A 24,678-nucleotide genomic window follows, 5' to 3' on the forward strand; every position below is an offset into this window, starting at 1 on the left:
ACAGTGCTTTGCGTGACTTGCAGTTAAGTAAAGAAAAAAGCAAACAAACAAACAAACAAACAAGCAAAAAACCCCTGCGTCTTCTAGGAGGAAAAGTGGCAACTGCCTAATTGAATTGGAACTATCATACTAGTGGCACCTTTAAGGACCGGGGACTTGGTTGTAAGCTCAGCCTCCTTTACAGCCCACCTCTGAACTCTGATTGACAGAGTGCTGGGTGAGGAGGAGGAGAAGGAGGACGAGGAGGAGGTGATGTGAGGAAAGTAGGGAGGAGGAGGGGCTCCTCTTTTCTCAGATGGCCAATCAGGACAGGGGGGCGGGGACCCTGGCTCCCTCCTCCCCTCCTTCTCTCCTCCTCTGCCTCCCAGCTTCCCCGCCTCCCCCCCTCCCGCTCTCCCTCCACCCCCTCCCCACTCCTCCTTCTTCTCCTCCTCCTCCTCCTTCTCCTCCTCCTCCTCCTCTCCGGCTGTGGTTTTCTGTGTCAGTTTCAGGAGTCCTGAGCCTGAGCTAAACAAAAGCAGGAGGCAGAAGGGGCTGCTGGAGTTTGCAGAGACACGGAGAGGAAGGGAGGCTCTCTCTGCTTTGCCTGCTGCCGCTGCTGGGGGAGATCTGGCTTTTGCAACAGCCCACCCCCTTTGAGATCACTCTGGCTGGGGGTGGGGTGGGGGGTGGCGGGGGGTGGGGGGAAAGTTTGCATTGCAATCCCCCTGCCTTCCTCTCTTTTCTCCAGATCAATGCATATTTGCAAAAGGATTAAGCCACAGATTTAAGCTCTGAGAGCCCATTTCTGCTTTGCAAAGGAGCCGGGACTAAAAACAACCCAAAATCCAGCTCTGATTTCTTTTCACCAAGTGGGAAGGTGGTTTATTTTTCTTGCTTTTTGGAGTCAACACCCTTCCTCATCAGCCCTCATCCCCACCCTCACCCTGCAACCCTTTCACGCCCCCCCTTCCTCTCCCCACTCCCCATCCTCCCACCATCCTCTAAAAGAGGCAAAGGGATTTTTTTTTGGTTCCCCCCCCCCCCTTTATTCTGAAAAGGATTTGGAGACAGCTTGAACGATAAAAAGCCTTGGTAGTTCCAAGGAGCCGAGCAGAGGAGAAGAGGAGGAAACAGGGGCTGCTGTTGCCTTTGGAGATGGATGATCAGCCCAGGTTGATGCATTCCCATGCTGGGGTGGGGATGGCAGGACACCCCGGCCTGTCCCAACACTTACAGGATGGGGCTGGAGGGACCGAGGGGGAGGGAGGGAGAAAGCAGGACATTGGAGACATTTTACAGCAAATTATGACCATCACAGACCAGAGTTTGGACGAGGCGCAGGCCAGGTGAGATTGAGGCTTTCTTTTTCATTTCTTGGGTGGTTTTATTTGTTTGTTTATTTTTTTTTCCTTCGGGGAGGGGGCGTGGGGAACAATGGGATTTGAATCACTACAGCGCATTCTTTTTCGGGTTATTTCTTTTCCCGTTTTGTGGAGCAACTACATGGCGGAGGAGTAAGATTTGCAGGAGTGTTGTTATTGAAAGTGTAATCGTCCATGCCGTGATGTGTCTGTATACATATTCTATGTGTGTGTATGTATATGAACACATAAACCGAGGCACCCAGATAATATTGCCTGCTGATCACACCACGGCCCTCAGCACTTTTTACTGCCTTAAAAAAAAAAAAAAAGTCACACAGAAGGCAGAATCGTCAAGTTTGGAACAGCATTCCCCATCTTCCTGTGGGGTACCCCCCACATTACAGGACAACATGTCCCAAGAACACTTTTATTTGCTAAATTATAAGTTGTCTAATTCAGATCTTTTAAATTTTCTTTAATGACTCAAGGGAGAAAAAAAAATTCTAATTTCCATGTTCTCTTTTCGTTCCCTTCCCCCCACGATCTCCCTTCTGTGTGTGGAACAGGGTATTTCTTTGTCAGTAGTTGTCAGCTATCCAGAGAATATTTTGCATATACTTAATGCTCTTTCTTAAGGGGGAAAACGGGCCGTGGAAAGAAGAAAAATGGAATGTTGCTTGTAGATCTGTTGATCAGCTTTCTAAGATTCAGGGAAAAATCACTTGGGTTTTGAATTCTAATTTGGGTCAGTTTCCTAAGCTGCGCAGATGTAAACCTTCTCTCTATGTTCCACAAAACCAAACATACAAATAAACAAAAAAATCACCGAAATCAAGTATGTTCTTTCCTCTTTTCCTCCTTCAGGAATACCTGAAGGTAGGATGCTAGAAATCATAACTGAGACCGTGGTTGGATTATCTATCTGTATGTTGACTCCACGGGGCTTTTGGATGCTCCTTGAGGAAATAAAATAAGGAAAAGTACAGTTTTTCAACTTAAACCAGTGTCAAGGAATTAGTATCTCTTGCTCTGGCATTTTAGGAAACTGGATTTCAAAATAAAAACAGAGAATGCCCAACAGCGCGAACCAAAAGCTTTTCCTTCCCAAACTCCTGGGGAGAAAACCCAAAACAAAATAAAGTCTAATTTCCACGTTAAGTCTAATAGGGTTGTGTTGAAAAGCTTTGAAAAGCAGAATCAATCACAGAAGTGTCCCCCCTTTTTTAAACTTTGGAAACCTTTTAAAGAAATTTTCTTAAAAAAAAAAAAAGAAAAAAAAAGAACAAACCTCAAATCACTTAGCTGTTTTGAGGCTTTATTATGTGATGTTTTGAGAAAGTGAAGATTTTGAAATGCTAGCTGGAGAAGAAACAGCAAAAAGCCTAGATTGAATGAATTATTGTATTATTTTTAGCTCGAAGCACATGCAACACGTAACTCAGAAGTAGGGGGATGTAGAGGCTGTTGAAAAGTTAGGAAGGTTTAAAGACCCTTTCCTAAATATAAAAGGAGTGATGGGAAGGGGGAGTTGTAGTTCTCTAGAATTCATTGGTACTTTTTATAATTTTATGATCTGAAGAAAAGATGGTAGATGTGGTAAAAGAGTTCTCACTAGTATTTATATTCTAAGCTGGGACTAATTGCTTCATAACATTGTTTCAAAAAAGCACACATACCAATAAACTACTTTATTAAGTTTGAGGTGGGAAAGAAAGGAGATGAGTGGATACTATACATCTTTCTGATACTCCCATCATGCATGCATGTGTATAGTATATATATATATATATATAAAATATATGTAAGTAACTAGGGAGAAACTCATCTTGGAGTTCACCACTTTCAATGAAATAAATGGTGAGATTAGATTTTATATTGGGATGGAAAAAAATTCTCTCCTTATCTACCCCATTCCCCAAAATACACACAATCAAATAGACAGAGTGTGTAAATGTCAATCGTTAAAACTGTGCAATTATTTTTGTTTGTATCCAGATATGCATATAATTAAAAACATTTTGTAGAAACAAATGAAAAGGCATTGATACCTAGAGAAAGAGACACTCACTTCTCCCTTTCCCTTCACCCCCTGCCGAGAAGAGGTTGTTGAAATTGCCACCTTACTACTTCCTCCTAGGTCGCTAAGCATAAGGAGTGTCTTTAGTAAATAATAGCATAAATTTTATCCAGTTTTCCTTTTTCTCATTCATTCTTTGACCGAAGGCTTTTATTATTTATGAAATATATAGAATAGGTAGCAAATGTTTTAGATACAAAGGCATATGTTCATTTGGATACTTTCACGGTCTGAGAGTGGGACTTCTGTACTGTGAAGATACAACCATACAGTGTGCTTCTGGGTTCTTTTCCCTAGGAGCAAAGAGTTGATTTAATTGCATATCTATTTTTTTTTTTTAACTTTCAAAGGGGTTTAAAAAAATAGCATGTGTTTTGAGTGCCAGAGGCATACATTAATCTTTATGTGTTAATTTTGGTTGGTAAACAGAAGTCCCTCAATCCATGGGCCGGGTGTGCTGTATTTTGTTTCCATATTAAAAAAAAAAAAATCCTTCTGTTCTGAGTAATTACGGAGAAAAATAGAGAGAAAGGTATTGTTTTAATCCTCAAGTTCATGCTGAGCATAAAAACAGCCAAGCAAAGAAGCAGTCTATAAGGCAGAATTGGTTCCTTTTTTTCCCTCAATGTGTGCAAGGTCCTAATTGTAAATAATTGAATTTCAACACCTGCAAATAAGCTGTGTGTGCACAAGAGGTATAATGCGAACATAGAGAAATGAATTTATTCCCCATATGTGTATGTTTGCCCCTGGCAATGCATTTTCATAGTCTTTAACTTGGGGACTGAAATTTTATAAATTGACAGTTCTGCTCAGAAGACCTTTCAAGCATCTTATGTTTATGAGGCTGTGGGGGGAGGGGGTGTCTGCAGAATGAATTTGAACACACGGATGAATTCAATTTGGAAAGAAAAAGAAAGACCTTAAAGCTGTGGATGTTGAATAAGAAGTAGAGCTTGGGCAGGGTTATTAACCCATACATTTGGCTTTGCTTGTGCTAATTGCCCTCCGTAGAAGTATTGGTTTAGGAAGGCCACTTTATTGCAACTGCTTTTTAAAAACTATTCATAAACAGGCATAATTTAGGTTCATTCTGTTCTGTAGTTAAGCCCCCTCCTTTCCCTCTCTTAATTAACATGATTTCTTTTTCCGTGGTGGGACTCTGTACATTAAGTCATAAAAACAATTGGAGCATGCCACAGAGTTATGCTTAGGATATAATTTTGGCTAAACGTTTGGAATTTTTCTTTCCCCCTGTGCATTATCAGCAATTTGATCTTGAAACTTCACCTAAAGCTGCCGTGCTTTAATATTGTTTCTTTCTTACAGGAAACATGCTTTAAACTGCCACAGAATGAAGCCCGCCTTGTTTAATGTGTTGTGCGAAATCAAAGAAAAAACAGGTAGGGATGGCTTTTTCTAGCCTCTAAAACATTTTCTTTCTTTCTCTGGCCAGATGACATTGCTCATTTCTAGCCCTCTGAGAGAGACAATCTTATTTTCTCTCAAAAAAAAAGTTTCTTGTTTGCTTAAAAAAAAAAAAGAATCAGAGTTATCTAGCACTTTTTATTTAAGTACTAGAATTCTAAAATAATGAATGTGAACCAGGAATGGTTATTTTCCAAATTAACCCTATTTTCCCCTCATCTAGGAATATCTCCAACTGCCTCTGAGGAAAAACAAAAATAAAAACAAAAACCACTAAATTTTCATAGAGAGGGAGTGAGCATGTAGCTTTCACTGTGAAGACTTTCTTTTTTCTCCCTCCCCCCCTCCTCCACGGCCCATTTTTCTGACTTTCTAATGAAATTGGTGCTAAAATATGAGTCCTGAGATGGGGGTGGGGGGGAAGAGAATGTATTAAAATGGAGTCTTTTGGAAAAAGACATTCTGAAAGTGAAAGTCCATTTCCTGGAGAGAACATGTTTTGATTGATAGTAAAATGTGTCTTATTAAGAATGAGGGCGCTTTTAAAGTTTTCCTTTCACTCTTTTCTCCTAATTAAAAGGCCCAAATCAGCTGCTTACTGGGAAAGCCAACCTAGGATGTCTTGTCAGATCTCTCTATAGAAACCTCAATATCGGATTGGGTGATTGGTTAGTTTAGGGGTAGTATCATTTTATGGCAGAGAGATCCTTGGATTTAGGAGGGCATAATGACTTGAGAGTACTTATTCTGTTGTTTTCCTACTTTCCAGACCTCAAACCTTGGACTAACCGCACTTATAGGGCATCCCAGGAGGGCATTTAAATTTTAAAAGCAACAATTAAAAAATAGCAGGCATCAATCAGAGGTGTTCTTAAACAACAGATGCTAGGGGAGGGCATTTAGCAAAATACTATTGTTTGTTTACTTCAGACCTTTGATTTTCCAAGGTGGGTAAATTCCTACCTCGGAGGACCAAGGAATTAAGGAGGCAGATTGAAAAGTGGGAATGGGAGGTGGGGAGAGTATGGAAGGGTCAGATATGCAAAAGAAGGGGCTCTTCTTCCAACTGACTCTCTCGTTTTAGTGCAGTGCAAAGTACCTGACATTTTATTTATTTATATATTTTTACAACAAGGAGCATAACAGTCAATAATTCATATCTAAACCATATAAGCAAGGGCATGACATGAATGAAAGTGACAATAAATATGATTGCATGCCCAGTTGATATACATTGATAGTTACACATAAAAGGGGGAGGGGATGAAGAGAGGAAGGGGAGAGTGGGTAGCTTTCTTTTGAGGTTGCCATCCCCATGCCCTTTCTTAAATAAATGCTTCAAAGTGTGAGAAACTGATTAGAAATGTGATTACTTGACTCTTGAAGTATATATAAAATGACTACAGCCCTTTGTTGAATGTTATTTGTGCAGCTTGTAACCTAGACAAAGCACCTGAGCAGTGACATTCAACCCACTTAAGTCCTGAAGGTTGTATTGCCAAAATCTAACCTTATTGGGAAGCTGTTAACTACATTACTCTAGAGACTGTATAATAGATTATATAGACTGTGTATGTACATTTCAGTGCAATTTTTTTTTGGGGGGGTGATGGTCAAAAACATGTTTCATGTTCTGAATTTATTTCCTGATAATGAAGAGAAAAAATAGCTAAGTTTATATGTTGTTGCTTTTTCTCTTCATCTTTAAAAATTCTTTATTATTTTTTCCCTCTACTCTGATGATATTTGCTTTGAATATTTGACTCATTGACATTCCCTTCCCCCAAAAGAAAATCAAAACTGGTTCCTACTCCCAATTGATTTTTTTTCTCTAAAGACGCAAAACCAAAAATCAGCGACATAAAGTTGTATGTGATGAAGCTGTCTGAATGGAGTACAGTATTTGAAGATACTTTCATTACATTTCTGAGGCCAGGACGCAGGTCAAAACTCTTAGATTTTTAGATAGTGATGAAGGTGTTTAATTCTAGTCTTTTCATCAAAGTCTATTTGAGACATTATATGAAAGTTAGATGCTATGGCTAAAGACCCACTACAAATATGGATTAGGTTGCTGTCTCTTTAATATTGGCTGTAATATCATGATAAAAAGTCATTATATTCATGAGAATAAAAATCCCCAAACATCATTTAAAGCTAAAGTTATTTTTTAAATGATGCCTTATAAGCATATTTATAGTTTTTTAGGGGAAAATAGTTTGCTAAAAATAAGGTTTATATTTTCTTCAGGTTAAAATAAAAATAAACTCTTTCTGAAGGAATGTGAGCTGTTAAAGGTAGGAACTATTTGGTCACGGTGAGTTAGCATTACTGAAGAGGAAGTAAATGTAAAGACAGATTTTAGGATAAGGGAATGTCTGAGAAGAGCTAAAAAAATTAGATTTTTTTGACATATATTCTAAAGGACTAGGATGGGGAGGGCAGAGGTGCCATAGTGATAGGAAAAGAGTAGACCTCAGTGATACGTGGATGTTCCAGAATAAGGTAGGAGTTATCTATGATGTCTTGAAAAGGACTTCTCCAATTCCAGAAGATGATTAGTACGTGACTCAAGAGCTGCTGTTAGACTCCCTGATGTGATGGCATATCTTTCATGGGGTTAATGTGTCGGAGAAACATAAAATGTCTGTAAAGTTGCCCAAGCGTTCTTTTCGACACAGAGATGCCGAAGCAATCCTGTTAGCGCACTCATTCCTTCGTTGTTTGGGGGGCCCATCTTACCATTACTTTTCCCCTCATTTGCCTTCGGGAACATTTTGGTGCTTCCATCTTGGTGACTAGTGTGGCTGGGCGTTTGGGTGTTTGTCAATCTAAAGTTTGGATATTTGCCTTCGTTCGGGCCAGATTCTTGAACTTGGATTATTGTTAGGAGATGTACAACTCGGAGAAAAGCACAGTAGTCATGATACTGATTTATTCCTTTGTGCTATTTTTAGTTCTTTTTGTTGGATGTTTGGGAGGTAAAAAGGAAAACTCACTCACATTGACTTATATGCATTTTACAACTTTAAAAAACAAAACCCAGACACCACTGTCTAAATTACAATTGATTGATAAGTATTTAAGAATGAAATCACTGTGGGTATGTTTAAAAAAATGTGAATCTCTTTGATATATCTCTTTGATACGGATGAGTTGCTCTAATATCCCCCCCCCTTTTTTTTCTTTAATAAAGATTAAAGCACATACCAACAAAAACACTTAGATGACAAGCTGTTAAAACAAAACAAAACTGTATCAGCCTATATTTCAGCTACTTTGTGTTTTATACTACTTTCTTACTGTGGGAGACCCATAAGACAGACGGAATATAGGATTTGGGACCATTTAATATGACTTTCCTTTAGTCTTAAGGACTATTTCTTGTCATATGACATATTAGCAGCAGCATCAGGGGTAGGAGGGAGAAAAGAAGGGAGAAAGAGAAAGAGTCAACCAAATTTCATTTCTTAAAAAGACCTTGAATTATTTTTTTTTCTCTCTTGAATCCCCTGCTATTTGTCTTCTTTGTCAAAATCATGGAGATTTTAAAAGTAGGAAAAACATTCAATTTTTGTTGGGGGGGTGCAGTTTACTAAGCAGAATATTTATAGCTGGCAATGAATAGCTGCAATTGTTGTGAACAGTTTTTAATTTTAGAACATAATAGCTATATCTGGCACTTCGCAGCCCCTTTTCCTCTGTGCATTATCTGCATCGAAGTTAAATCAAATCATTGGAGGAGGTAAATTTTTTTTCCCTTACCACCTCTTTGTTCTCTTTCTTTCTTTTTTTCTCTGTGTTCAATTAACACCCCCATCAGAGAACTGTAGTGTTTTTTTTTTTTTTTTTTTAATGCCTAGTACCGTATTTCACTTCTGACACCCTCCCTTATTATTCTCTCTTGCCTTTTCTGTTTATATAGCAATTATATTATGGAGTTTCTCTCTCTTCCCTCCTTTAAAGCACTGGAAGAGAGGAGAAAAGAGAAGAGGAAAGGAGAAGAGAGAAGAGGAGAGGAGAGGAGAAGGGGGGGGGAGAAAGAGAAGGAGAAGAGAGAAAGAGAGAGAGAGAAAGAGAGAGAGAGAGAGAGAGAGAGAGAGAGAGAGAGAGAGAGGAGAGAGAGTATATGTGTGTGTAGGTACATTGGAGCTATTATGGAGGGAAGCTGTATACTGAAAAAGAAATGTATCTGATGGTTTTGGGCCTTGGGCAGGGGACAAAGAAGTAACTCTAAATGATCTAAAGTGCTCTCTGATCAGATTCCTTCTGGGAGTCGAGGTGGCGGAAGTTACTTTTCTGAGATACTTGTCTTTAGCAGGCAAATGCTAGCTTAGCTTTTTTCTCTTCTGATGAGAAAGCTTAAGAAGGCACTGTCAAATCCCATGGATTTAAAATATCTGTATCTATATTATTATTATTAGAGAAGAAAGAATGGAAATTATAAGAACAAAGTTCCATTATAACACTTTATGCAAAAAAAAATGTGTTTTTAATGGAGAGGTAGAAAGATTAGGGAGTATATTATTTATTAGAAATATCAATTCCAGCAATCGAGCTATGGCAGTGGGACGAACAGGCTGGAAAACATGGAGTAAGATGAATTTTTCAGTAAACCTTTCCAGTAGGGTGTAAGATGGGTTTTGAAAGATGGGTTTAGCAACAGAAAGGGAGAGAAAAGGATTGTGACTCTAGTTCTTGGAAACTCTCTGAAGGTTCACAGTCTAAAAAATGTCTGGATATCTCTAGTCAGTTTTAGAAATATAGGACTTATGTGTGTTGGGGGAGTTGGCACCGGAAAGATTGAAACCAAAATGAAGGAAGTGGAATTGGATATGTTAGGGGTGTGTGTGTGTGTGTGTGTGTGTGTGTGTGTGTGAAGATAGAGAATTACTGTCCAAGAGAGTTTGGCTTGCCTGTTGTATCTCTTTATTCTGGAGCAGCCGAGATGGACAGATACTACCCTTAGATGAGTGTGGTTATCTCCTCGTTCTAACGGAGGAAAAAGGAAGAAGGATTAAAGGGCTCTGGAAGGGCTGAGGATGGCATTGCCCACTTGTATAATTACAGCTTTCGGCGGGTACTCAGGTGCCTTCCACTGCTATCTGCTACTGTAACGTGCATGACTACAGCAGCCTCTCTTAGTCTGTTTTCATTGAAGAGGGTGAACTTTATTTGTGTCTCAAAAGAAATCTCCAAAAATAAATAGAACCAAACTCTGAACACAGTCAAACTAAGGAGGGTTCATTTCCCCTCCCGCCACATATTTTAAGTAACATCTGGGTTATTAAAATCATTGTTAGGAAATTTTGTTTTCACCTTTTGGTTCCATCCTTTTTTAGATGGTTTAAGTATGTCGTCCTGCAGTGTTTGAGAACTTCCTAACTCACAGCCTTGGTGTTTTGATTTTTGCTTTTGTATTTGTTTTTCTTTCTTGTTGTTGTTTGTCTGTTTATTTTAAAGTATCAATTTGAGTATCCAAAGGTCAGAGTTCTGATTTGGGCTGAGCCAATTCCATTCCTTATGTGGTTCTGTGACCCTGGGCATGGCATTTCACATATTTAGGTTCCTCAGTTCAACACAGGTCCTGTGAAGATAATTACCCCTGACATTCTCCTCCTCAGCCTTCCAAGAGGGTGTGGTGACAGATAATGAATGCAGCAATTGATAAATAAATACTGGTAGAGAATTAATGAGATGTTTGCAAAGAGCTTTGAATTCTCTGGTCTATATAAACAAAATATGCTATAATAGTTGTATGAAAGTAATAATATTAGGGCACATGACATATTTGGTTTCACATATCGTTGTGATGGTTAACTCTTTCGGGATAGGTGGGTGCCTTTTAGTTAGCAAGGATCCCCTAATTTACTTTAATTGTTTTATTAGTAAATATTAAGCAGTAGCACGTCAATATATATTCCTTAAAGAGAATCCTGTAGGTCTGTATCTAAGCATTTCCTTGATCAGTGCTGTCCTATTTCAATCCTATAAATAGACTCTGCTGTTTATTGATAAAAATGATATAATTAGGTTCCGAAGCCCTTCTTCTGTATTATAACGGGGGCTTGTTGAAAGTCCACCAATATAGCTAGCTACCTCTTGATTATCCATGTTAGTGAAACATAGAATTGGGCATTGCTAATTCAGAAACTGCCTTTTAATCCATGGTATGAACCATATTTTTTGTTGACTTTTTTTTTTTATCAGAAATGCCCCCAAATCCCACAATATTTTGGATTTGAGATTGATTTCCTTTTATTTCTCCTCTCCTTGCTCTCTTGGAGGTGCTAATGAGCAGTATGTAGACCTGAATGGGAGGACAGAAGTCACTTGAGAAAGAAAATAAGACAGGGAAACAAGGAAGGATAACAAAGGTCTTGCACATTCTTCAAATGGGGCAATAACCTTTGAAAATCTAAAGCTGAATATTGCCAATGACATTTTTTCCCCTTTAGCTCTGGAGACCTACTTAGAAATTGTGTATGAGGCAAGATTGAAAACACTATGTCTTTGAGAGTGAGAAGCCATGATTGTAGAAAGCAGGAATCATACATATCGTGAGCTGACATAGGATAATCACTTGGACCTGTTGTTCTGTGCACCTTAATTTAGGAAAACTGTTACACTGAGCTGAAGTAAAAAGCACTAGATACAAATCTGGGGCCCTAGAAAGAATTGTAAAGTCGAGGAAATGTTGATCTTTGGGATCCTCAGCCTCTTTGGGATTCTCCTTCTCTTTGAACTCTCAATCTTTCAGTGACATCTTTTCTCTGTTTTTTGCCTTTATGCATCTACTACACTCATGCTGAGTCTCTTTTCTCTCTTTTTGCCTTTTCTCAACAAAACTTGCTTTCAAAATCCTGTAAACTTATTTACACTGAAGTATAAATGAATGATAAGTTTTAATATGCTTACCTCTTGGGTGGTATATTTACATTTTAATAGGGAACAAAGCCTTATAACAAAGAAATGTCTTTAATTAGCAGAATTTCTACCAGAAGAGAATGGGGATTTTCTTGGGGAGGGCGAGTGTAGGGAGGTGTGCACATTGGAAGGCCTTCTGGGCATGTCTCATGTCCTACTTTGTGGGTTACTGTTTATTGTGGCAGCCCTGAAATGTGTAGTTTGAGGTTCATAAGTTCCCTAAATTCCCACCCTACCTGGTGCTGCTGGACCATACCTCTGTTTTTAAAAGGTTGTCAGCATAAGGAAGTGAAAAAAAAAAAGATCCTCAACAGCAGATTTGCTGGGAAAGTCCTTGGAACTCAAAGAAAAGAACACCAGACTGGTTGCAAAATGGGCCAATCCTCAATTTGGCATCAATTAGGCCCCCAATTTACCCTTGCACTCTGGCTGGCTCTTTAAACTAGGACAAAGCAGTCCTGCTGTGGGAGCCTCCCTTCTCCCCAGTCTTCCCTTTCCCAATACAAAAATTTGGTTAAAGAGTTATGTGGTGGTTAAAATTTTCAGAGTAATAGAAACATCTGATATTATTTCATGGTCATTATTACTATGTTCTGCACTAAAACTGCACAAAACATTTTTTGAAGTGGTTATTATGTATGTCTTAACCTTCTTTCTTCCTTTTGCTATTTTTCTGCTTTCTTTTCTTGATTTGTCCTTCTAATGTATTGTTTTCTTGTCCTTAATGAAACTTGGGTGAGTCCCTAAAAGAGGGTGAGTTGTATGAGTGTTGCTATTTTGCTTATTATGATAAAAGCAAATACAGCAGACTTTATGCAAAATTCTTGAGAGGGGATTGAGGTTGGAGAACTTCTGAAACACAACTTTTAATTTTTTAATTTCTTCTTCTTCTTCTTTTTCTTCTTCTTTCCTTCCTCCTCCTCTTTCTCCTTCTCTTCCTACTTCTTCCCTCCATTATTTTTTTGTGAAAGTGACTAATTATATTGAAGCTGTAGGATGCATTGTTCAACATAGGATTTCCAAGGCTGATCTCGAGTGTCTCAGGTATTCCATTTCATTTAGTTGATTCTATGGTTCAAAGAAAAAAAAATTCATCTGTATTTCATGTTTACCTAATCCTAATCTGGAAATTACTTTTGAAAACAGTGTAGTAACAGTTTGGAGAAGCATTAGACATTAGTATATAGATTGGTTGATGGATGGCTTAGTAGACACAAAGATTATAGGGAGAAAAGGAAGGAAGGAAGGAAAGAAGAAAAGAAGGAAAGAGGGAAAGAGAAAGGAAGGGAAAAGACAGGCAGAAAGAAAGAAAGGCAGAAAAAGAAAGAAAGGCAGAGAAAGAAAAAAAGAAAGAAAGAAAGAAAGAAAGAAAGAAAGAAAGAAAGAAAGAAAGAAAGAAAGAAAGAAAAAAAGAAAGAAAGAAAAAAGAAAGAAAGAAAAAAGAAAGAAAGAAAGAAAGAAAGAAGGAAAGAAAAAAGAAAGAAGGAAAGAAAGAAAGAAAGAAAGAGAGAGAGAGAGAGAGAGAAAGGGATGAAGAAACAGGGCCTATCAGTGGGAGTTAGAAGATTTGAACTTGGTTTCTATGGTACAAACTTGGTGAGTGATTTTTGCTAAATTTTCCTGCTGTCCTCTGTCTCACCCACTCAATTATAAAATGGAGATAAAACTTGTCCCCTACATGCCTGACAGGAAACTTGTGTAAAATTTAGTGCAATAATTACATCAGAGTGTCCTAGAATTGTGTGTGTATATTGTTGGGCAACTTCTGAACCTCCAAGGCCTTAGCTCTTGAGGTTTCTTCCAGTTCTGACATTCCATTGACTTGGCTTCCTTAAAATATGGTAGTCCATAGAGGAGTTTAGAAAGATCGAGTTTAGCTCATGCTGTAAGCTGGGGTACAAAGGCTTATGTTTATCTGGTGGTATGCCGTTCAGGGCAGAGAAGAATGAATATGGTGGTTCATCTTTCTCTGTAGCTTTGGGTTTTTCCACTGCTTTTTTATTAGCCAATTTGAGTCCTAGAGTGTTTGTTATTCCAACAGATGCACTCTGTAATTGTCATTGTTACTTGACTTGAAACTCTATGGCTCTGTCTTTTATTGATAACAAGGAAAGCTTCTCCAAAACTATAGCGATGAGCCAGAGGAAATGCCTTCTCACGAATGTGACTTCTGCCCGTGTCTAGTAGGAGAAACTGTTTTAGAGATTTGTGTGTGATTGTGTGTGTTAGTTGATTTCTGGGAATATTTTGGTGGAAGGCATTTAGTCATGAGCCATATACTCATATTAATAATCATTAATAATAATCATAATACAATCCCCCTTACCTCCAACATCTAGCCCTTAGCCCTTTTGCTGAGTGCAGTATCGGGATGGAAGTGGTGATGGTGTGCTGTGGGCAGTGCAAAGGGGTAAATTACATGATATTAAGTCATTGCGTAGTGAATAAATGTAAGCATTTTAGTCATGAGTTCAGTTAGGGAGAGGGAGAAAGTACGAGGGAAAGTCAGGGTGGAAAAGTGATAGCGGAGTAGACTAGAAAGGGTTAAAGGATCCCCTTTGCTAAATGGAAACTTTGGTAAATTTTTTTTTTAAAGGCAAGTGGATGAACATGGTAGCAAATCACATGACCTTGGACTAATAAGTGAGGCCTCCTTTTTAGACAGGATAATAACGCAGGGAGCTGGGCCTTGCTAGACAGGCGTCTTAGTCCCCCCCGCAGTGCACTCTGCACAATTAGCCTTTCAGAAGTGGGGGCTGGGGGAAGGAGGGCAGAAACCCCCATATCAAATCTGTTTACTTAACCACAGGGCTGATTTACATGTCATACACGACATAAAAGTAACGCACAGCCCACCTCTTGTCCCCCTCCTCCCGTATCTCCCCAATGTGGTCTCCTTTGCTCACATAGAGCTGCCCCCCTCCTGTCTGTCCCCTCCCACTTAAGTAAGAGAAATTGCTCCATAAATTAGAACGGAGTGAAGAGAATCTCAAGGACCACCAGTGTGTGGGCAGTGGCCACAGGGACACCGGCCGGACAGGCAGGCATGTGACTCCCCAGCTTCTCCTCTCCAGTCGGGCTTCTTTGTCAGCGGGATTTCTCAGACTCGGGACAAGAGTTTTCTTTCTGTGTTGTGTTTTTTTTTCCTAATTTCCCCATTCATCGATGGAGCCTCTGTCTCCTTTCTGAGGGGTCCCGCTGAGCCCCAGGGCACCATGCCACAGACTAGTGCTACGGGGCTGCCCCCCCTCCCCCCGGGTATTTCTTCCATCTCCCTTTCTCCATCCTTTATTAGACTCCTCCTGCACAGCTGACCCCTCTTGTCCCTCTTCATGGAGCTTCCTTCTGCTCAGAGGGTGGTAAAGAGAGAAGATTCTCCTGAGACAAAACACGCAGGAGCCATAATTCCTTTATTAAAAACCTCCTAATATGGGCTTGGGTTGCCTAGCGTGGCCTGTCTAGCCCAGGGAGCTCCGTGGCCTGCATGGGAGCTGCTGCTGCTTGTCCTCCTCCGGGACTCACGCAGGCCCAGATCCTCTGTGCACTGACTTTTCCTGCATGCAAGGGCCCCAAAGTGCAGACACCAGAGGTGGCTGCTTTGTGCACAGGCGTGAAACCCACAAGGCAGAAAGGGAGGTCTGCTGCAGGTTCCTTCTCCCTGAGCTCTGCGGTTCTGTATTAAATGAATCAAATACTTTCTAATCCAAAGTCCCATTTCCCTTGGCTCCATTCCTACAGAGGGCGGCAGCGGCAGCAGCCTTCATGTCATTTTTCCTCTGGAGAGATTTTTTTAACCCAAAGAACCTTGGCTTACTTTAAACAACGCTGACATTTGTTTTTGTTAAGCTTGGTCTGATTTCTTTAACATTTGAAACAGGTTTGAGTTCTGCAAACATACCCTGTTCTTTCACGGCTGCTTCCTCTGTCTCGGAGAAAGAACTAGAGGGGCCTCTTAATCTACCTTATTTTTATAAAAATCGTGGGGAAATGGATAACAGTTAAAAAAAAATCCACGGTATAATTGTTGTCTCCTTGTATCCTTCTTGCTGGGGCCAAGTTAGGAAGGGGCCATCTGTATTGCTTTATCTTTTCTACTTGCAAACCAACACTGGAAATGGCGATCCTTATGTTTATTATTATTATTATTATTATTAATTACTACTAACTACTACTGCTATTGCTGCTGCCACTTTCACTGCTTCTGCTACTACATATATATTATTGTGTTTCATTGTTACTTTATAGGGCTGGTTGATTAAAGTACAACATTGTGGTTTTCATAAACTTTCCACTGGCTGGATGTTAAGGCAGTTAGATGTCATTGTAGAGGATCGGACCTGGAGTCAGAAAGAACTACATTCAAGTGCTTTTACTCAGCATTTTACCTGTGTTCACTAATTGTTGATTATTTTATACAAATCACAAAGATGTGACCTCAGATACTAAGGGAAAGTCACTTTACCGCTACCTGCCTCAGTTTCCTCATCTGTAAAATGGGGGTAATAATATCTACCTTATAGCTTTTTTGTGAAGATAAAATATCTATAAATGCTAGTTATCATCATTACTATTATGAGGATGGGGCTGAGGGTCAAAAAAACTGACACAGCCACCTATTTATCTACCTTTTTTCCTATACATACATGTATGTGTGTCTATATGTGTCTATATAAATATAAATACACATGCATGTATATACACCTATACATACATGTATATATACATGTGCACATATACTTACCTACATAAACATATATTCACATATTTATAAGGAAGACTTCTCTGTAAATTTGTACCAGTCTTCGATCCTAAAGCCAATAAATTATAACCATTATTAATTCAGCATCAGTTTCTCACGTCCAGTAATTCTGGGACAAAATTATAGAATGTTTATGCAGATAGAAATTCAGGTAATAGGAACATCTATTTCTTAGGATTGTTGTGAGCATAAAATAATATTTATAAATGCTAGTTGTTGTTTTGCAGAGGATGAGGGGCAGAAAAATTAACTATTGCCACCATAAATATGTGTGTGTGTGTGTTTGTATCGAATTGCTTTTCTTCTGTAGATTTGTGTTGTCCCAGGCTTTGATCCTAAGGTCGAAGAACTGAAATCATTAATTCTGGATCAGTTTTTCACCTCCACTATCCCTGGGAGAACATTATAGGGCTATTATGTGAATGGAAAGAGTGCTGAATTTGTAATTAGAAGATCTGATTTCAAATCCCAGATCTGATGCTCTCTGCCATTCTGCTCTTGGGCAATGTACTTCATTTCTCAGGATCTCAGTTTCTTCATCTGTAAAATTTGAAGGATTAGAATAGGTGACCTCTAATATTCCTTCTGGTTCTAAAGATATGATCCTAGGATTCTTAGATGGACATGACATTATTGCTGTTACGGTTATTGTTTCTAAGGTAGAATAGTAATGATAACAAAAGTCTAAATGATGATAAGTAATCGTAGAGAAAACACTCTTCTGGTTTTCCTATTTTGGCAATTTTACCTTATTGAGTTTTATTTTTGAAGTATTTAGAATAGATTTCCCTCCGTCCCCCCTCCCGTATGTGGGAATAGACTCTAAACTTTTTAAGAACCAAGACTATTTTCCTTTCATTATGTGCTTCTAATACAGGTTTTTGCACATAGTAGGCTTTTAAATTCTTGATGAATTGAATTGCTTATTTTTTTAATTAGCTGTAGCTTGGTTTGAAGGTCTAATATGATTGCCCTAGTTAACGGAGAAAATCTGCTCAAAATCTTCCATTTGGGCCTTTCAATAATATCTGCCTCCCCAGTACATAGACAACTTTTGCTTCTTGTTCTCTGTCCTTTTGTAAATGGAGATAGTTGAAATCATTGTCATCATCATTATTATTTTTAATAATGCTAGAATATTTCTAGACATGATATATTATAGCCTCTATTACAGCCCATGAATTAAATGGGAAAATTTAAAACAGCCAGAAAACCCAAACCTGCCATTCTTTGTTGGGTTTATATGTCAAGCCTTTTGGGGGGCCTTCAAATGATGAGAATTCCAAAGTGCTTTTCTTTCTTCTTTGTTCAATTATTAATTTGTTTTAATTGTATAGAATTCCCCCTGTGGTAAGTCACCTTTGGAGGTGATTTATGCACCAAAGTCAGTGTTCTGCCATAATCCTATGGTCTTCCAGGAACTGGGGAAAATAGACATGCCCCAGGATACTGGAGATAGACCAGTATTACCTGGTAAGGTAGAAATTTCAAATCAGTGAGTTTGACATATACCCCTGGTAACATTCTAAAATGGATTACTAAATAAATGTTTTGTGAGTACTTTGAAAAGGAAACTATGATTACTGGAAATTTCTACAATTATGGCTTAACTAAGAAGTCTTACCATTCTAACCTTAGTGGGTTATTTTGTTTGTTTGTTTGTTTGTTTTATTTTGTTCTTTTTTTTGTGTGTGTTATTAGATAAGAATGGGTGAATAGCACTGTATGTTTAGCAAGTTTTTAGCAAAACATTTACATCATTTCACATGCTTTAATGGATGATAGGTAATTTGGTGAATTCAAAACTGATTAAATAATTGTACTTATAAAATACTTTTGTTTAATGGATTGCTGTTAATGTACAGCATAGGTTCTTAAAATGGAGCTTTGAAATATTTTTTAATATTTTGATAATTATATTGCAGTATAATTGTTCTCCTTTGTAATTTTATTTTATGCATTTAAAAATGTTGTTCTGATGAGGAAAGAATACGTGGGCTTTGCCAGGCTGTTGGAGGGGTCCACATCATAACAAAGGTAAAAAACCTTTGGTCGAACTTTGTCCTTGATCCTTTTGTGTTGAACATTTTATGAAATATCTGAGTGCAGACTTAGATGGAATGCTTGCCAAATTTAGATAGATAGAGCTGGAAGGTTTAGGTAATTCATGAATAGCAGGACCATGATCCAAAATAATGATAGACCAACTATAGCAAGACTAAATGCAATAGAAATAAATAGAAAATTATGAACTTAAGCTGAAAAACATTAGAACAATCTCTTAACAGGGGAAACCATGTTTAACAAGGAAAGATCTAGGAGTTTGAATTGACTGCAAACTCAGTGTGACTCAGCAGTGTGTTTAGCAGCTGAGAAAGCTAATATAACTCTAGGCAGCATTAACAGAAGTATAGTGTTCAGAAAATGGACTTTCAATGCCAGTGCAGTCTGCACTGCTCTATCTGTACCTTACATATTATTTATTGTATGGTCATTTCTATGTGCTAAAGTTTTTCATTTGTGTTTTGGAGGGACATCTGATAATTGGGAGGACCACCAGAACTCAGTCATGTGGTATAAGGAACAACTATATAAAGGAGCTTGAGATATTTACCAAAAATTCAGGCATTATGATTTTTTTTGGGGGGGGATACGTAAAGAACTGTCACAAAGATGACGATTTACTTGAATTCTTTGTAATTCTTTAGGGTAAAACTAAGTGTAATGAGTAGAAGTTACAGAATGGCAGATTTGAGCCTGGTTTAAGCAAAAACCTTTTTAACAATTTCTTCACTCACTTTCTGTCTCTGATCCCATTTAGGAGTTTTCTTGGCAAAGATACTGGAGTAGTTTGCCTTTTACTTCTCCAGCTCATTTTACAGTTGAGGAAATTAAGGCAAACAGGGTTAAGTGACTTGCCCAAGGTCATACCATGAGTAAGTTTCTGAAGCCAGAGCAGTCATATACATTAGGCCTTGGAGCATGAGTAGAAGCTTGAAAAAGTCATTTTAGTCAGAGAACAATGAGGAGGGAAGTTGGGAGAAATCTGGTGCCTTTGAGGATTAGTACATAGTAGATATAGTTTGACTGGAATATTAGATTAATGTGAGAATTTTAAGGTAGGATAATCAACATACTGCAGTAGAAAGGGTGCTGGATTCAGGAGCAAAAGTCATGGGTTTGAATTCAGACTTTACCTTTATCACCTCTCTATATATGTTTCCACCTTTGTGAATCAAGGGATCTGATTGAATTGATTCTAAGATCCCTTACAGCTTTCTATCTTGAATCCCACGAAAATTTAGATTGGTGCAAAACTCTGGGAGAAGGTAGGTTTGGAATTCTGGGAACAGGCAGTAAGGTGACATTGAAGATTGTTAAAGAAGAGAGTGATTTTCCATTATCAAGAATAAAAGATGCCAGATTAGCCTGACTTGAATATGTTAACCAATTGAAAACTTCTTGAAAAATATTATTCGGCACTGATTTTATTAATTTCATGATAGAGAGATTCCCAGAGTAGAAAAATAGAGTCTGAAAGTAAAGCTATGTAGGAGGTAGGGAGAAGGAACCAGATGAGTGGAGAATATTTCCTATGGCATACTTTGCCTCTTAAGTGACATTGTTATTCAGCTCCTGGAGGTAGAGGTTGGCTTTAAAGGTCATCCTCGTTCTGAGGTAACATTTCATTTTCACACTGGGTGATTACATGCAGAGACAGGTTTGGGTTGGTGCGGGGAGTTCTCCAACTTCTTGTCTAGTCAGCCTGGAAAATGCTTCTTTCTATTCATTCCCCTCCTATTGCATTCCTTCCTTCGCCCCTGTTCGGGGCCTCCTCCTTCCGAAGGCGCTCCTCCCCGTCCCTACCCCCCTTTCGTCCAGTTTGCTATTTACCAAACCAGGGACCTGGGACCACTTGGCATTTCCCAGGATAGCTGGAATTTACCACCTGCTGAATAGGCATTCTGTGACATTTGTTCACCTGGGCAGCTTAAGCTATGTTGTCTGGGCTGGAGGAATAGTAAAGGGAAGGGTGAAATTTACCTCTATGCTCCAGGGTTCTTGTGGGTAAGGAAGCAAACAGTGAGAGTTTCTATAAAGGCAGAATTAATTTTCGTCATTGCTTGAATTTGTGTGTGCACATATGTATATTAAATGTCATAAATGAACGTAGGCAATTTTTGCATTCTGTGTCATTCGACAGTCATTATTGTAACAAATTAAGTTTTCATGATTAGCATCCTCTTTTTCATGTACTCCCCCACTGCCTTTTTTTTTTCTGCTGCTGCCTTCTTTCCCTGCTGGTAAGAGCTGGCTTGAGTTAATGCCTTTTGAGGCCTTGTGTAATTAGACTGCCTGTCTCCTTAAGGTTTATGATACTCTGGATGATGGTACATACAAAGCTCTCTCCTTGAGCCCTCCCCAGCCCCTTTGCTGGTAAGGGAATAGCTGCCTGTCTCTTTGGATCAAACCAGCTTAGGGGCTTGTACAGTCCAGTTACTGGGACAGGAAGGCCCGTGGGGCCTCTGACTACTGGACCACACAGTCTGTCTGTCCTGACTGTCAGCCTAGAAAGAGGAGAAGCCATTGGATGGTTAAAGTGTTACTCTGTACATGTATCTGTCCTATTTCAGTGATGCAAATGGAAGAGTTTGAGAAACCTGGGGCTGGGGAAAATGGAGACTGTGAAATATGTGGGACTGAAGTTAGAACTGGGATATTTTCTGGATTCCTCTGCATGGAGCCCATGGCTGAGAGATCTGCTATCCAAAGTTGACAAATTCCCTTCAGGAAGTCCTAGGAAGCACTGAGTGATGTTTGTACTCATTGTCATCTAGTGATACCCTTCAGATTGTAGTTCTTTTATTAAAAAAAATAAAGACAAACAGCAACAAAAAAACCCCACCATCATTCATTGTCCCATAATTTTTCTGTCTGGAAAATGGACTTTGGCCGGGTCCTTTATACCTCTCTTCCAGTTCCTGATACTAGTGGGCAGAGGAAGGACTGAGATGCTTCGCACATCAGGGGATGGAGGTTTGAATATCCATGCGTGACTGGCATTATGCTCCTTATCTGTTTTCCTTTTTATTTACCCTGATTTCTTTTGCATGAAAACCATGTGCTTATTTTGACAGGCAGATTAAAACAAACCACCACTTTTTCTGAGTTGCTCTATTTTTTTTTCTTTATTGTAGTGTTAGGAACTTCAGAAAGAGTCAAGGATGTTAAGGAAGGTTTTTTCTTGTCTTTTTTAGCTTCTATTTTTACCACCTTTGCACCAGTACCTCCCTTCTTCTTATGAGTCACACAAATTTTAATCTTTTCTTTCTGTCATTGAAGTAGGTTGCTTTTGGATAAGTACTCTACATTGAGGAAGGGAGTATATGTCTTGCAAATGGGAGGATAGATACACAGAGGTGGGTATAAGGAAAACAATTCCATTGTCCTTAAGTATAAGGAAACTTAGGTATAAGGAAAACAATTCCATTCTCCTTATACATAAGGAAAATATTCCACGCTCTTTTATAGTATGAGCAGATGTGTATATCTTTCTTCCCTCTAAGACCTAATATGGATCTCTATTACCTAAAATAAAATATTAATTCCTCTGCCTGCCCTTTGAAACCCAACTATGGTTGGTCACCAGATTACTTTTTTAGATTTTTTTCACAACTCCCTTTCTTATTGTTCAATTGTTTCAGCTGTATCCAACTCTTCCTGATTCCATTTGGTGTTTTCTTGACAGAGATATTGGAAAAGTTTGTCATTTCCTTCTCCAGTTCATTTTACCGATGAGGAAACTGAGGCAGAGGGTTAAGTGACTTGCCAGGGTCACCCAGCTAATAAGTCTGAGGCTAGATTTGAACTCATAAAGTTAAATCTTCTTGACTCCAGGCTCTGTGCTTAATCTGTACCAACTCCCCTTAATGCATTCTAAATACATGTTGCATTGAACTGGACTTTCAGCTATTCTCAAAATGTGTCATTCTATCTCTGATCATGGCTCATGTCTGTATATGTTTCCCTCAAGGGTCAGCTCAGGTCCCAGATCCTAAGAGAGACTGTCCTCATCTCGGATCCTTCTTCCCATTCCTCATCTCCCAACTGTTATTACTTCTCCAATCTCAAATTACATTCTATTTTTACCTGTTTCCATATAGGTTCTATTCCCCTTCTTCATAAGAGTAAGTCTACCATATTGATTTTTGTTTTTTATTCTTACTTAATAAGCATCTATTAAGCACCTACTATGTGTCAGGCACTGTGCTTAGTGTTGGGGAATATCAAGAAGAACAAAAACCAAGAAACCAACCACATAGACTGAGGCTTTATATGTAATAATAGTTAGCATTTATTTGTAGTACTTTAAAGTTTGTGAAGTGCTTTACGTGTTTTATCTCATTTGAATCTCACAAAAGCCCTATGGGGTAATAATTATAATATTAGTAGAAGCATTAATATAATAATACTAGCCTCAGGATTGTGCTGTTAATTAGCATCGTGCCTATTTTACAGATGAGAAAACTAAGGCTGGAAAAGGTTAAGTGACTTGCTCAGAGTCACAGAAGTGATGTGTTTGAGGCTGAATTTGAACCTAAGTCTGTATAACTCAGACCAACACTCTTATTCACTATGTTACTATACATAATAAAAATTTGTTGAAATGAATTGTTAGTATCTTGAGATTTGGAACCACAGACCTAGTTTCAAATCCTATTTTAGATACTGGGTGACTCTAAACAAGTCATTTAAGTTCCCTGAGATTTAGTTTTTTCATTTGTAAAATGGTAGTTGTGAAGATTTAGTGAGTTAATGTATATGAAGTGCTTTGAAAATTTTAAAGAACTCACTGTAAAAAATCTGATTGTATTCATTCATTTTTTCATTTATTCACTCTTTATTTTTTATTTCTTCTCTTTCCAATATAGTATAAGCTTTCTCTAACTAGTGATTTACGATTGTTTTCTGTATCTATTCCCACATATACCTTAGGACTTATCGGGAAACAATTTCCCCATGTCCTTGGTGAGGCATCTGGAGAGAAGGGGGGGATGCTGAATAGCTTTGCTAAGCTTTTTAAGGAAGAAAGTGAAAGGATACTTGGGAGACTGTGGCTAGATGAAATTGGAAAAACTACTAATTAAGATGAAAAGGAAGGAAAGGAGAAAACTTTTTTGAGAGAACTTAGGGCGTTGGAGAAGAAACAGAGCTGGGAGCTTAGAAACGCCTAGATTCTAGTCTTGGTTTTGCCACTTAACTAGCCCTATGATTTGGGGTTAGTGACTGTTGAATCACTGTTGTAAAGATAACAGGATTATCATTCTGGTTGTTATTGCTTAGAGAGGTGAAAAATGTATACATTTAAGATATTCTTAGATTTTTTCATCTGTTTCTAGGAAAATATATTATTCTTTTCTTATTTCCATGAACAGTGACCCCTTTCAACCCTTATCATACATATTCTTATATATACACTTGACTACATAACTTTCACTTCCTTAGTAAATAAATCCTGGACTTTCCTATGAACCTCATGACTAAAAGAATTAAACTAAAAGAGATTGTGCTGGGGATGTAGTTTTAAAAAAATAAAAAAAGGTAGTAATAATAAAAATCATTCAACTAGGGATCCTTATGGATTTTAAACTTTTAATAACAGAAAACTGAAATAAGGTTTTTAGGACATCCTATATTATGTTTTAATTTTTGCAAAGTGCATTACATAGTGAATTATTTTGATTTTTACAACAGCACTGTGAGGTAGATAGTGTTACTGTCTCTTGGAAAACTGAGGCCTAATGTGGATAAGTGACTCATCTGAAAGTCATACAGATATTAAGTCTCTGTGATAGATTAGAAATTCATGTTTTCTAGAATCCTTCAAATTCAGTGCTCTCTCAATTATTCTCCAAATAAATCCTAACTGAAATAGGGGCTTTTGTCTAAAGCTATTTGGTCATATCATGGCCATTTCTAGAACACAGATAGGTCTCTAAGATCCTTTCCTACTCTAACTCCCATGATTTCTGTGAAGGTATTTGAGCTCTGGAACTTGAAAAAGCTGATAAAAATGTGGATAGATCAGGATAATGTGTGGGCCTGAAGATAACGTTAAGACCATTTTAAATTACCAGGAG

General features: G+C 38.4%; 1 protein-coding gene across 2 annotated transcripts in view; it reads left to right on the forward strand.

Annotated features, from left to right (window-relative positions):
• Positions 1–444: 444 nt before the first annotated feature.
• Positions 445–24,678, forward strand: part of PBX1 (PBX homeobox 1) — a 316,651-nt gene continuing 292,417 nt past the window's right edge. For both annotated transcript variants that reach the window (XM_031936806.1, XM_031936807.1), the window contains exons 1-2: positions 445–1,328; positions 4,753–4,826. In XM_031936806.1, coding sequence (XP_031792666.1) covers positions 1,138–1,328; positions 4,753–4,826 — 265 coding nt within the window. In that variant the 5' untranslated portion in view covers positions 445–1,137. The remainder of the gene's footprint in view (positions 1,329–4,752; positions 4,827–24,678) is intronic.

The sequence above is a fragment of the Sarcophilus harrisii genome, chromosome 4 (assembly GCF_902635505.1).
Source record: "Sarcophilus harrisii chromosome 4, mSarHar1.11, whole genome shotgun sequence".
Classification (NCBI taxonomy): domain Eukaryota; kingdom Metazoa; phylum Chordata; class Mammalia; order Dasyuromorphia; family Dasyuridae; genus Sarcophilus; species Sarcophilus harrisii.